Source organism: Haematobia irritans, chromosome 5 (assembly GCF_050003625.1).
Source record: "Haematobia irritans isolate KBUSLIRL chromosome 5, ASM5000362v1, whole genome shotgun sequence".
Lineage (NCBI taxonomy): Eukaryota > Metazoa > Arthropoda > Insecta > Diptera > Muscidae > Haematobia > Haematobia irritans.
The window spans coordinates 101,014,539-101,028,455 of record NC_134401.1 but is presented as its reverse complement, the minus strand read 5'-3'; the positions used below and the strand labels follow the sequence as shown (position 1 = coordinate 101,028,455).

Here is a 13,917-nt window from a genome sequence, read left to right as displayed (position 1 = left end):
GGATGATTTTGACGCCTAGGAATGAACTACGTCCGAATATGGGAACATGGGCGATTATGTAGATGATGGCATAGTCGTGACTTGGATAAAAAGCTCACCACTATTCATTTTCGGCGCCCGATCAACAACAATCGTCCCTGGTGATTCTAGAAGCACTAACATTTTTAAGGAACCATTGTTTAACCTATTCCTATTTTCCACTCTTTCCCAATAAAATCGTGATTTTATATTATGTGGATGATTGCACAGTCGTGAATTGGGATTACCCTGAATTGGGTAACGTGATTACCCTTCCGTACATATTTTCGTTTGACTTAGGAAGGTATTAGCATCCACTAACTCCACTTCGGGATTCATTAAAACATCGCAGGGACGTTGGATAACGCCCAGTGAGGAAACGATGGAGGTACTATTGGACATACATTTTCCAGGAATTCAGAGGGCCGAATCACAGTCTGGAGGCATTATAGCTCAAAAGTAATTTCCTGTCAGAATCTAAAATATGGTGGGCTTTAAGTAGTTTTTGGGCGGTTAAAATCTCCGGACCTGATGAAATTACTTCGGCGGAATTTCAAGCAGTGACTAACAGAATTATCCCGTGATTATCGACGATATATAAAAGCTGTATCAATTAAGCACATATTACAGGAAAGCGGAAGGAGACAAAAGTCATTTTCACACCTAAAGCAAGATTTTCACTTATTCCTTCTTATGACTCTGGAGAGGATGATAGATGTTTATCGTAGAACTAGCATCGATTCAAGATTGCGCTCGAACCGACAACATGCTTACTCGAAGTGCAGGTCTACCGAGACCGCATTGCCTGAACTAGACAGTTTTATTGAAAGCTCACTATATGTCAATGAATACCCAATCGTGGCTTTTCTAGACATCCGAGCTCGATATTAAATGGATTGACAACTCTGAATGTTGATCAAGGAATACTTAGGCTGTTATAAGAACTTCTAACGAAGATACGTATTTCAGCCACACTAAGACAAGCAAACATACAAAGGTATGTGAACAGACGCACTCCCCAAGAAGGAGTTCTATAATCTCTTCTTTGGAATGTTGCTATAAACAACCTTTTGGTTTCCCTAGAAAAAGAAAGGATAAAAGTGGTGGCATACACAGATGATGTGGCTCTAGCAGTCAGGGGAAAATTCCCATCCACAATCAAAGATATAATACAGAGAGCCCTCCGGATGACTGAGAAATGGGCGAAAGATAATGGTCTTGGGGTAAATCCTGCAAAGACAGAACTAGTCATCTACTGCAAAAATCGCAAAACTCCCACGGTTAGGCCCATTTCCTTAGGGGGTATTGAAATTTCCTTTGGTGAGTGTGCAAAATACCTTGGCATTATTTTGGACAGGAAGCTGAACTTTAAGCTTAATATTGAAGAAAGGGCGAGAAAAACCACGGTAGCTTTGTACTCGTGCAAAAAGGCAATAGAGAAAAAAGTGTGAACTAAAACCGAAAATTGTGCATTGGCTGTAGACCGCAGGGGACCTATAATGCTATATGGTGTTTTGGTCTGGTGGCCAGCACTTCAGCAGTGGACAAGTTAAGATTAAGTTCAGCGAATGACGTGGATATATATCTCAGGAAAAGATTCCCTTAATGTCATACTACATCTATTGCCTTTAGACAGTCAACTGCAAAAATTGCTGTATGGTGCTGCGAGCTATCGCTGTGTACGGAAAAAAGCACAGTCCGTCTTGATATCTACAATAACGGGTAGCTGTCTGGAGACGAGTTTGCAAAAACTATTGACGTGAAGTATAATGACTACTGTATGACCTGTCATGATGTGGAGGAATCATGAAGTTTGCATTTTGTGTGAGGCGTAAGCAAATTTTTGGGGACATATAGCTTTAAATTACAGGCGGACCTGGAAAATTTCAAACTCTGCCAATGTTTCTGGAGCAATCAAGTTGGTTCAATAGAGGAAAATAATCCGGTGTTCAACAGTAAAAACTAGGAGTATCTACAGGTTATAGCTGGTTTTAGTTAATGTGATGAATAGTCACAGTGAGCTTGAAAAAAACAAGCCGGCCGCCACATAAACCTAAACATCGTAATCGACGTAGCAACAGTTACGATAACAAATTATAAATATCCGTAGCGGTGCCCTCCTCACACATAGATGTACTATGTGTGAGGAGGGCACCACTACAGGGTCGTCTCTACGTGTTATACAGCCCTTCAATAAATAAGAATTTTGGCTACGTTCCTGTTCCTCATCCACAAATACAAATTTATTCTATATTTTATAGTAACTCTTGATAAAATGATTTCTTTCAATTAAAAAACATCTTTACAGCTTCATCTCAAATGTCGTTGACAAAGGTGTCTCCGTGGTGGTTCACTGTTCCGATGGTTGGGATCGTACTGCACAAGTTTGTTCGTTGGCTTCCCTTATGTTAGATCCATATTATCGTACAATAAAAGGCTTCCAGGTTTAGTATAACTATTCGTTTTTGACTTTGACTTCATTTAATTTATGATCCATTTTTCTGTTTGTTTCTTGGCAGGCTCTCATCGAAAAAGATTGGTTGGCTTTTGGGCACAAATTCAGTGATCGTTGTGGTCACATACAAAATGATCCCCGCGAAGTTTCACCTATATTTACACAATTTTTAGATTGCACCTGGCAATTAATGTCACAGCGCAGTGATGCTTTCGAATTTAATGAGCGTTTCCTTTTGATACTGCACGATCATGTACATTCCTGTCAGTTTGGCACATTTGTGGGTAATTGTGAGAAAGATCGTTTGGACTTGCAATTGGCCAAGAGAACATTTTCATTATGGGGTCACATGGCAAATCATTTGAATGAATACATAAATCCTTTGTACAAACCCGATGTGGATGAGACGATCAAACCTAATTTGGCACCACAATGTATTAAGTAAGTAGTTGACAATTTTTAATATTCAAGTTGAAAGTGGTCGAGCGGAATCTTATATTGATCCAATCATGATTTTGTGTCACCATGCTGCAAAAATGGTTTGTATGTTCAAGCATTTGTTCAAAAAAAAAATAATAAAATTTGCTGTTACCTAGAGATATTAGATCTTAGTTGTAACATCATCCTGTAACGTCAACTTCAAAATTCGTTGAAAACTGTCCCCGCTAACATATTATACAAAATCGAATGAAGAATAGAATCGATATGGTCTCTCTGGATCAAATTAAAAAAAAAATATTTTGAAATTTTAGTTCTATAGAAAATATTGTCAAAATTTTATTTGTCAAAATTTTGTCAAAATTTTATTTGTCAAAATTTTATTTTTTCAGAAAATTTTGTCAAAATTGTACTTCTTTAGAAAATTTTCTCAACATTTTATTTCTTTAGAAAATATTGTCAACATTTTATTTCTATAGAAAAATTTGTCAAAATTATATTTCTATTCTATTTTATTTCTATAGAAAATTTTGTCCAAAATTGTCAAAATTTTATTTCTATAGAAAATTTTGTCAAAATAGTATTTCTATAGAAAATTTTGTCAAAATTTTATTTCTATAGAAAATATTGTCAAAATTTTATTTCTATAGAAAATTTTGTCAAAATTTTATTTCTACAGAAAATTTTGTCAAAATTTTGTTTCTATAGAAAATTTTGTCAAAATTTTGTTTCTATAGAAAATTTTGTCAAACTTTTGTTTCTATAGAAAATTTTGTCAAACTTTTATTTCTATAGAAAATTTTGTCAAAATTTTATTTCTACAGAAAATTTTGTCAAAATTTTATTTCTATAGAAAATTTTGTCAAAATTTTATTTCTATAGAAAATTTTGTTAAAATTTTATTTCTATAAAAAATTTTGTCAAATTTTTATTTCTATAGAGAATTTTGTCAAACTTTTATTTCTATAGAAAATTTTGTCAAAATTTTATTTCTACAGAAAATTTTGTCAACATTTTATTTCTATAGAAAATTTTGTCAAAATTTTATTTCTACAGAAAATTTTGTCAAAATTTTATTTCAATAGAAAATTCAAACATTCTTTTCCTCTGTTGGTTAAGATACACTTGTAGTTTAGTCAATGTATGGTTTTAAGCTTAAATCAAAAAAACAACAACAGAGGAAGCACGCTCAAAATAAAACCCAGCCAACTTCACTCAAATCGATGATTTGACGGTGGCAAAGGAAAAGAGAGATGTTTGTAGGAATTTATTTCGGCATAAGCCGGCTATCAATGTAAAACCTTTTTTCGGAAGGTTCAAGTGTGGTTTATTGTTGGGTTTAATGAACTGCCTGAATTTATTCTGATAATTGGTTGATAGTTTTGCTGCAAGTAGAGAATGCTGATGAGGAATGTGGTAATTCCGAAACGTGCGTCCATCCAACCATCTTGCAGTCTATAGGGCTTTGCCCAAATAAATTTGATAAACATTATTTTCCTCTGTTGGTTAAGCTACAATTGTAGTTTAGTCAATGTATGGTTTTAAGCTGAAATAAAAAAAAACAACAAAATTTTATTTCTATAGAAAATTTTGCCAAAAGTTTATTTCTATAAAAAATTTTGTCAAAATTTTATTTTATTTTATTTCGTTTTGTTTTGTTATTGTTGGTTTATTCTTCAATCATTATTTTGTTTTTGATTTCAGCTTAAAACCATGCATTGACTTAACTACAAGTGTAGATTAACCAACAGAGAAAAATAATGTTTGTCAAATTTATTTGGGCAAAGCTCTATTGAGTGCAAGATGGTTGGATGGATGCACTTTCGGAACTACCACATTCCTCATCAGCATCCTCTACTTGCAGCAAAACTATCAACCAATTATCAGAACAAATTCTGGTAGCTCACCAAACCCAAAGTGAACCACACTTGAACCTTCCGAAAAAAGGTTTATGGTAGTCGGCTTTTGCCGAAATAAATCTTTGTACAAACATTTCTCTTTTCCTTTGCCAATTTCAAATCATCGATTTGAGTGCAGTTGGCTGGGTTTATTTTGAGCGTGCTTCCTCTTCTTTTTCCATTCGTTTTGTTTTGTTATTGTTGGTTTTGTTCTTTAAGCATTGGTGTTGTTTTTTTATTTCAGCTTAAAACCATGCATTGACTTAACTACAAGTCGCTCTACACTCGTGGTCCTGTTTCATTTTGTTTTTGGGTCTCATTTTCCATTTCCATTCCGCTAGATTTTTTATAGTAACCAAAATCGACTAATCGAATTTAGACCAAAAATTCTTGAAAATTTTTCAAAATTTTCAAAATTCGAAAAATCAAAATCATTTTGGAAAATTTGATTTTTGCAAAAGTCTATATCCCTTTCCGACCTATAGCCGATCCACGTGATAGATTTTCCTAAATTTTTGAATTCTGTTATTTATGTGTACATAGAACATTTTAAATTATTAAGTTTGTTCAGTTTGATCCTGTATCCTGTTTTTTCAGGATACGCACAATTGTTGCAGTCCGGTAAATTCCGGTAAAAGTCCGGACGTAAAAATATCAAAAAACACAAAATAATCACGAAGTTACTGTTTGCATACAATATTTAATATGTTTTCTTATTGAAAACACTTGTTTGATGAAATATTCCACAATTTAAATAATTTTAATTTATTTGCAAACTTACCTCTTCCACTTATTTTTACAAATGCGCAAAGTACACTGCTGAAACTACAAAATTAATATGAAAAACAAATATTTATAACGGTTCTTCACTTTCTTAGACAAAGAGAGAACATACACAACAGCGTTGCCAATTTAGCTTTTTTCCCGCTAGATTTGGCTTTTTTTGAAGACGTTTAACGGGAAAAAAATGCATTTAGCTTTTAGCTTTTTTTCTGGCTTTTTTTCATGACCCTTTTAGCTATTTTTGGCTTTTTTTATTTTCGACATGTTCCTATTGAAATATGGATAAACTTCGTTTTTATCTTGCTGCCAGAATAAGGTTTTCCACATATTTCAATTTCTTATATAAACTGTCAGTAAATTATTAGGAATATTAGCATTTGACTCGTTTATCCTTTTTATGTTATTATAATATTCTAAAGCTATTATGGTATTACTAGATTAAAATAGTAGATGTGAATTGCTTTGTACATTGAAAAAATATTGTGGTGAGGCCAAAGATTTCATTTCCTTAAAATACGAACGCGAATTTCGGTTATAAAAGCATTTGTGAATTTCTCTTATATAAACTGTTTTCATGGTCCAATAGCCGATAAATTCTTTTTGTCCTTATAGTTAAGTGATTCAACTTAAAAATGGGTATCTTTTCATGAAAGAAGGCTAGGGTCAATTCTAAAAAATTCTTAAAATTAATGAAATAGTCTTTAAATTTGTGGAGTTTTTGTATCTTGACCACAAACCAAAATAGCGTCCAAAAATAGAAGAGGTTTTCAACATTTTATTTTAAAAACGTATACATAGAATAATTTCTACTTAAAGTCGAGTCTGAATTTGGAAATTTAAGTTGTCGTTAGCACGTTTTTAAAGCACTGTGATAGCTCATGAAGAAAAAAGCTGAAAAAAAAACGAATATTTAAATTCAAATTTGACTCGGAATCAATACCAAAATCCTTAGTGTACAAAATCTTTGGAACCGAATATAGAAATAATTAAGGAAATAAAGTTTTGAATGTGGTATTATTTTTTTAACATCAAAAAATGCAATGAAAAAATTCGTAGTGATAGGATCAAAACAAATCTGCTATATATTAATGGAATGGATTTACATTTACGAAAATTGGACAACAATAGGTTTGTATGGGAAATTTTCGAAAAAAAGTTATTCAATATAAACTTGCAAGACAGTTAGAATGGGTTTTATTCTCTTGGGTAAAATTAGGAGAAGTGTTCACGTTCACGAATTTATCATTAATTCAGTTAAAACGAAATATATTGATATTTTCTAATGCAGTTCTATGTGACATTATGCAATATATCGCACATTGGACTTGTTGATGATTAACCAGCTGGCAATTGCAAGTTTACTGGGAAAAATGTTTTTACTAGGAAATATAAACGAAGGACTTCCAGTAAAAATTTGTGATAGTAATCAAAATGTATCGAGTACGCAAACAGAGCTAATATGACTTAAATTTTCTTACAGTCTCACAGAAATTGAATTAAAATGAATACAATTAAAATAATATGCATTTTAAGTGAAATAAAGCCTTTAAGTTTGTTAAATTTCAATCAAAAATGTGACTTTTGATACAAAAAATTTTAGCTTTTTTTCTAGCTATTTTTAAAATTTTTTTAGCTTTTTTGGCTAGTTTTTTGGACAAATCTAGCGGTTTTTTGTGAAACAATTCTGGCAACGCTGATACACAATTATTTTTGCCGCTCTTATCGCAGTACGTCATATATTACTTAAAGATACCCGCACAATTGGGCGTACACGGTCGGAAAGGATATTAGGTAGAAGTCGAATTTTTAAAATTTTGGGAAAAAAGTCTAAAGTCGGTTTTTCCAAACGTTGAACATTAAATATTCTCAATAGCGAAGTTGTCCAAATCGACTGATTACTTGACTTTTTATAGCAACCAAAATCGACTCCAATGCCGACTTTCAAATTTAAAAAAAAAATCATCTTCTATCTTGGAAAATCGAAAATTCTAGTTTTTGACTCGATTGGTTAAAAGTCAACTTTTTCAATTTTTTTTTTAAATAAATAATCAACTTTTCCAATTTTGAAAATCAAAGTTTCATCTTTTGGCTGACTTTTGAAGTCTACTTTAAAAAAGTCTAAAAATCGAATCTTATTCGGCACCGATGTGCCCTCTACCCCTACTCTAGGTACCAGTTCATGATTCCTTCAGCCCCCCTCAATGTCGCCCAAACAAAGTCCGCTTCAGTAATGTCCTAGTATTTTTCTTTTTGTGTAGATCGTTTTTCATCTTTCTTTTAGATTTTTAAGAGCGCGACCACAGTTACAACCGTACTAAATTATTTTTTGTTACCTTTATGTGATGATATACGCAGCATATTTATATTATATTTCTTCTCTTTAGATTTTGGCGTGGCATGTATAGCCGTTTTGAAAGCGGTGTCCATCCTCGTGAACCTTTAGGCGATCTGCTATTAGCCAGTAAGGATCATGCAACGTCATTAGAAGATCATGTACAACATTTAACAAAGGTTTGTTCTAATCAATGAAAACGGTTTATATTAATAACTAATTTTTGTTTTTCGTTTAATTATATAGCGTATTACTAGCTTTAAGAATTATATATCTAAATCGGCTAAGAAAATACAAGATGCTACATCATCGAAATCAGTAACCAAAGAGTCTTCAGCAACAGACACCAATGATAATAAGTACATTAAAAATAATTTAATCTAAAGGAATTTTCTTATAAATTTAATTTTCAATTTTTCTACAGATATAACTATGATAAGAAAATGAGTGAATTATCCTCGGCCGATGATGATCATCCTTTAAAACCTTCGGGAAATAGTGCTGGTGGTAGTGGTACTAATAATGTTAGTGGAAGCGGTAGTAGCGTTAGCGGCGGAGGAATTTCATTTGCTAGTTTATCCGTAAGTTAATGTGGGATTCTTTTGGTTTTTGTGAAAATTTTATTTCTATTTGTTTTCCCAGCTATCTGAAGAGGTTGATCCCAGTACTTTGAATGAAGAAATTAACTCGGTGGCCGTTGATTGGAAATCGATGCGTAATGTTACAGCCTGTTCTTGCTCAACTCCCTTTGATCAATTCAGTAAGAAGGTAAGCTATATAAATAAATTTAAAGAAATTATAGAAAAAAATGCATCAGTGGAAAAAGCCATCTGATGCGAAGAGGTAAGTTATTAATTTAAATTTAATTTTACAAATATAAGTTAATGTAGTTCTTTGGAACTGATCACAGTCGTTATGTCTTCCAATGGTTGGCGTATTATTGATAAAAACATCCTTGTATTTGTTAAAAACGAGATTTAAAAAAAAACCAACATTTTCTTCCTTTTTATTTCATCTAAAGGTGAAATAATTATAAATAAATTGATTGCCTCAATTAAAAAATTAATTATGTTTTATGTCCAATATCAATTAAATTTTAATCATACTTACCACCATAGAATGGTGATGGCGGTATAAAGGGTGATACGGTCAAAATTTGGTCAATATAAACTTGACGTATTTCTTTCAATTTTGGCTTTAAAAAACCTGAACACCCCTCATTTTGAAGGTGTGTGTGTGTAGAATGTTGCTCCTATTTTGATTTTGGAATTGACTTTCAAAATTTTGCTCGCGCATCGCGAAAATCCGAGCTACTCGCACGCAAAGCTGGCAAAATCGCTAAAAGTTGCCAAATCAACCGTTACAAATGTAATTAAAGTGTTTGGGGAACGTTTGTCGACAGCCAGGAAGTCTGGATCGGGGGGAAATCGAAAACCAGAAGCCGCTGAGACGACAAAGAGAGTTGCCGGTAGTTTCAAGCGAAACCCTAACCTCTCCCTCCGAGATGCCGCAAATAAGCTGGGTGTATCGTCTACAACCGTGCATCGAGCCAAAAAACGAGCCGGACTATCGACTTACAAGAAGGTAGTGACTCCAAGTCGCGATGATAAACCAAATACGACGGCCAAAGCGCGATCCCGGAGGCTGTACACGACGATGCTGACGAAGTTTGACTGCGTGGTAATGGACGACGAAGCCTACGTCAAAGCCGACTACAAGCAGCTTCCGGGACAGGAGTTTTATACGGCAAAAGGAAGGGGAAATGTAGCAGATATTTTCAAGCACATAAAACTGTCAAAGTTCGCAAAGAAATATCTGGTTTGGCAAGCCATCTGTACCTGTGGCTTGAAAAGCAGCATTTTCATAGCTTCTGGGACTGTCAACTAAGAAATTTACGTGAAAGAGTGTTTGAATAAACGTCTGCTGCCTTTCCTGAAGAAACACGGTTGTTCCGTACTGTTTTGGCCGCATTTGGCATCTTGCCATTACGGTAAAAAGGCCATGGAGTGGTACGCCGCCAACAACGTGCAGGTGGTTCCCAAGGACAAGAACCCTCCCAACACGCCAGAGCTCCGCCCAATTGAGAAATACTGGGCTATTGTCAAGCGGAACCTAAAGAACCAAACTCAAATCATCGATTTGAATGTAAATGGCTGGGTTTGTTTTAAGCTGAGATCAAAAACAACAATAACGATTGAAGAGAAGCCAACAATAACAAACAAAACGAATGAAGATAGAGGAAGCACGCTCAAAAACAAACCCAGCCATTTACATTCAAATCGATGATTTGAGTTTGGCAAAGGAAAAGAGATATGCTTGCAAATTTGTTTTAGGCAGTAGCCGACTATCAAACCCCTTTTTCGGAAGGTTCAAGTGTAGTTCACTTTGAGTTGAGTGAATTACCCGAATTTATTCTGATAATTGGTTGATAGTTTTGCTGCAAGTAGAGGATGCTGATGAGGAATGTGGTAATTCCGAAACAGCTGTACATCCAACCATCTTGCAGTCTATAGGGATTTGCCCAACTAAATTTGACAAGCATACTTTTCCTCTGTTGGTTAAGCTACACTTGTAGTTTAGACAATGCATGGCTTTAAGCTGAGATCAAAAACAAAAATAACGAAATAAAATTTTGACAAAATTTTCTATAGAAATAAAATTTTGAAAAAAATGTCTATAGAAATAAAATTTTGACAAAATTTTTCTATAAAACTAAAATTTTGACAAAATTTTCTATAGAAATAAAATTTTGACAAAATCTTCTGTAGAATTAAAATTTTGACAAAATTTTCTATGGAAATAAAATTTTGACAAAATTTTCTATAGAAATAACATTTTGAAAAAAATGTCTATAGAAATACAATTTTGACAAAATTTTCTATAGAAATAAAATTTTGACAAAATTTTCTATGAAAATAAAAATAGAAATAAAGTAGAATAAAATTTTCTATAGAAATAAAATTTTGACAAAATTTTCTAATGAAAAAAATTTACAAAATTTTCTATAGAAATAAAATGTTGACAAAATTTTCTATAGAAACAAAATTTTGACAAAATTTTCTATGGAGATAAAATGTTGACAAAATTTTATATAGAAATAAAATTTTGACAAAATTTTCTATAGAAATAAAATTTTGACAAAATTTTCTATAGAAATAAAATTTTGGCAAAATTTTCTATACAAATAAAATTTTGACAAAATGTTCTATAGAAATAAAGTTTTGACAAAATTTTCTATTGTAATAAAATTTTGACAAAATTTTCTACAGAAATAAAATTTTGACAAAATTTTCTATAGAAATAAAATGTTGACAAAATTTTCTAGAGAAATAAAATTTTGACAAAATTTTGTATACAAATAAAATTATGACAAAATGTTCTATAGAAATAAAATTTTGACAAAATTTTCTATAGAAATAAAATTTTGACAAAATTTTCTAGAAATAAAATTTTGACAAAATTTTCTATAGAAATAAAATTTTGACAAAATTTTCTATAGAAATAAAATTTTGACAAAATTTTCTATAGAAATAAAATTTTGACAAAATTTTCTATAGAAATAAAATTTTGACAAAATTTTCTATAGAAATAAAATTTTGACAAAATTTTCTATATAAATAAAATTTTGACAAAATCTTCTATAGAAATAAAATTTTGAAAAAATTTTCTATAGAAATAAAATGTTGATAAAATTTTCTATAGAAATAAAATTTTGACAAAACTTTCTGAAAACATAAATTTTTGCAAAATAATATTTTTTGTTTGGAGGTTTTTGGTAAAATTTTCTCCAAACAACCGCCTATTGCGATGCTTATATTATTTACACACTTAGAAAGAAATTTAAGATTCCTCCTAGAAATTAAACAAAAACTTTTCCTACAAAACTAAAATCTAATGCTACAAATTTCAAATTTAACTTCGAAAATCATACAATTTGAACCGATTGTCTTGAATTGATTTGATATTTTAATAAAATATCAAAAATATGGCGTCAAATATACATACGAGTAACAAAGTCCAAAAATACGAGTAACAAAGTCCAAAAATATCATTGTTTATATGCAGCAAAAGTCGTGATATTATGTATTTACAATGTATGAGTGTGATTGAAGCAAATTTAATTAAACAATTAATTTTATCAATTATATATTAAAAAAATAGTTTTTTTGTCATCAATCACCAAATTGATTGATCTAAATAATTTTTAATTGAAATTTTTTCAGAAATAATAGTATCAATCTTCAATTAAAAAAAAAGCTATTTCATACTATTTATTTTTGTGTTTGATTTTTTCTATAATTAAAAAATTGTATATCAATTAAATTTTTAGTTGAATATTTTTTTAAAATACCAAAAAGACCAGTTTGAACAACTATAATAGAATAAAAATTGAAACGCACGGTCATAAAAGCTTTAAAATATTAATTAATTAATTTTAATTGGAAAATCAGGTGATAAATTAATTCAGTTGTGTTGGTTTAGGTTAGAGTATCATACAATGGGTTTCTTTCCTCCATTTGTCTTTTCTTACATGCTTTTTCATTCATGTTTTTTTGTTTGTTTTTGTTACAGACCCATTGCTGGAAATGCGGAGAAATCTTTTGTGAACGTTGCATTGATAAAAACATTCCCTTGCCAGGACAAGATAGCGGTAAACCGGTACCCGTGTGTCGTACTTGTTTTCGTCTGGTACAGAAGATTAGCCCATAAATTCATGATGAAACACAAACTATTTAGTCAAACAGAATTCCTGTATCGCTTGTATACAAAGCGTAAATCTGCTGTGTTAAATGTTTGGGATAATTAGACACCAATTATGTGTGAATGGAGAAAGGCGGTGACGATGACAAGGACGACGACGACAATGATGATGATGATCTTAAATCTTAAATTTCTCCCCCATATACTTCAAGGTCTTCGATTTTTGTTGAATCGTTTTCGCCGGTATGCGAGATTATAACAAAATATGAATGTACGCAAATGTGTATGATAATGTGTGAATGTCTTATTTAAAAAAAAAAATCACTATGAGGAACAATAATAATTAAGTGCGTTTTTGTTTAGCGAGTGTTTACGTACGACTATTCTTTTGTATAGAATCAAAATGCGATAACGCTCTCTCTCTCCCTCTCCCATAAATAACTATATATGCTACAATGGAGTAAACTCAATATCCAATAATTTTAAGAAAAACAAAATAAATAAAAGTTACCACAAAGTTAAATACACCATATACAATATTATATTAAATTATATTTGAAATGCATTTTAAGGGTGACATAAACAAAAAAATAAATTATATATATACAAATAAAATGCATACGAATAATCAATTCATTTAGTGTAAAATTGAACCAAACCTATTATTTATTTTTCCACCCAAAAAAAATCATTAGTTATGAATTTTGACTTTTTTTTACAAAAAAAAAACAAAATTGTTTTTTCTTTTTCTCTTCGTCGCTTTTTTTGTAATTATATTAAGTAGATCAGCGATTATAGTTCAAATCTCAAATTGTTTATAGGTTATATACAGAAAATCAATGAGCACAAATTGGAAAATTGTGTTAATTTAAAATAAATTCATGTTAATTTAAAATAAATTCCCTATATATATTTAAATATGTCTGTAGAAATTGTTTTACATTATAATTACCTATAATATTAGTTCAAAGAATTTTAATAATATTGTCGCTTATTACTTAAACAAAAATCTGTAGTTTCATTTCTATAGAACCAAACGAATATCTCAACTCAAACGGAAGTCTATGAATGGAAAAGTATAATTTGCAAGATTGCCAGCCCCAGATTCAACTGCTTCCCAAGATGGTCCGAGTAGCATTTTTTTTATTTCTACTGTCAAAAAGTTGTAAATGTTGAAAATGTAATATACCAGTATAAAACGTTAAAACGTAGTAAATGCATTAGCGTAGCTAGACAATTTTCCTAGGGGGGGGGGGGCTATAGCCCCCCTAGCTAAAAATGTATATTTCATT

The 13,917-nt window shown here is 31.3% G+C and overlaps 1 protein-coding gene across 3 annotated transcripts in view; it reads left to right on the top strand.

Annotated features, from left to right (window-relative positions):
* The window catches only part of Mtmr6 (Myotubularin related protein 6), a 112,094-nt gene extending 98,460 nt beyond the window's left edge, over positions 1-13,634 (top strand). For all 3 annotated transcript variants that reach the window (XM_075310292.1, XM_075310290.1, XM_075310291.1), the window contains 7 exons: positions 2,327-2,462; positions 2,538-2,914; positions 7,977-8,103; positions 8,171-8,283; positions 8,349-8,505; positions 8,567-8,692; positions 12,497-13,634. In XM_075310292.1, the coding sequence (XP_075166407.1) occupies positions 2,327-2,462; positions 2,538-2,914; positions 7,977-8,103; positions 8,171-8,283; positions 8,349-8,505; positions 8,567-8,692; positions 12,497-12,634 (1,174 nt within the window). In that variant the 3' untranslated portion in view covers positions 12,635-13,634. The remainder of the gene's footprint in view (positions 1-2,326; positions 2,463-2,537; positions 2,915-7,976; positions 8,104-8,170; positions 8,284-8,348; positions 8,506-8,566; positions 8,693-12,496) is intronic.
* The last annotated feature ends 283 nt before the right edge of the window (positions 13,635-13,917 follow it).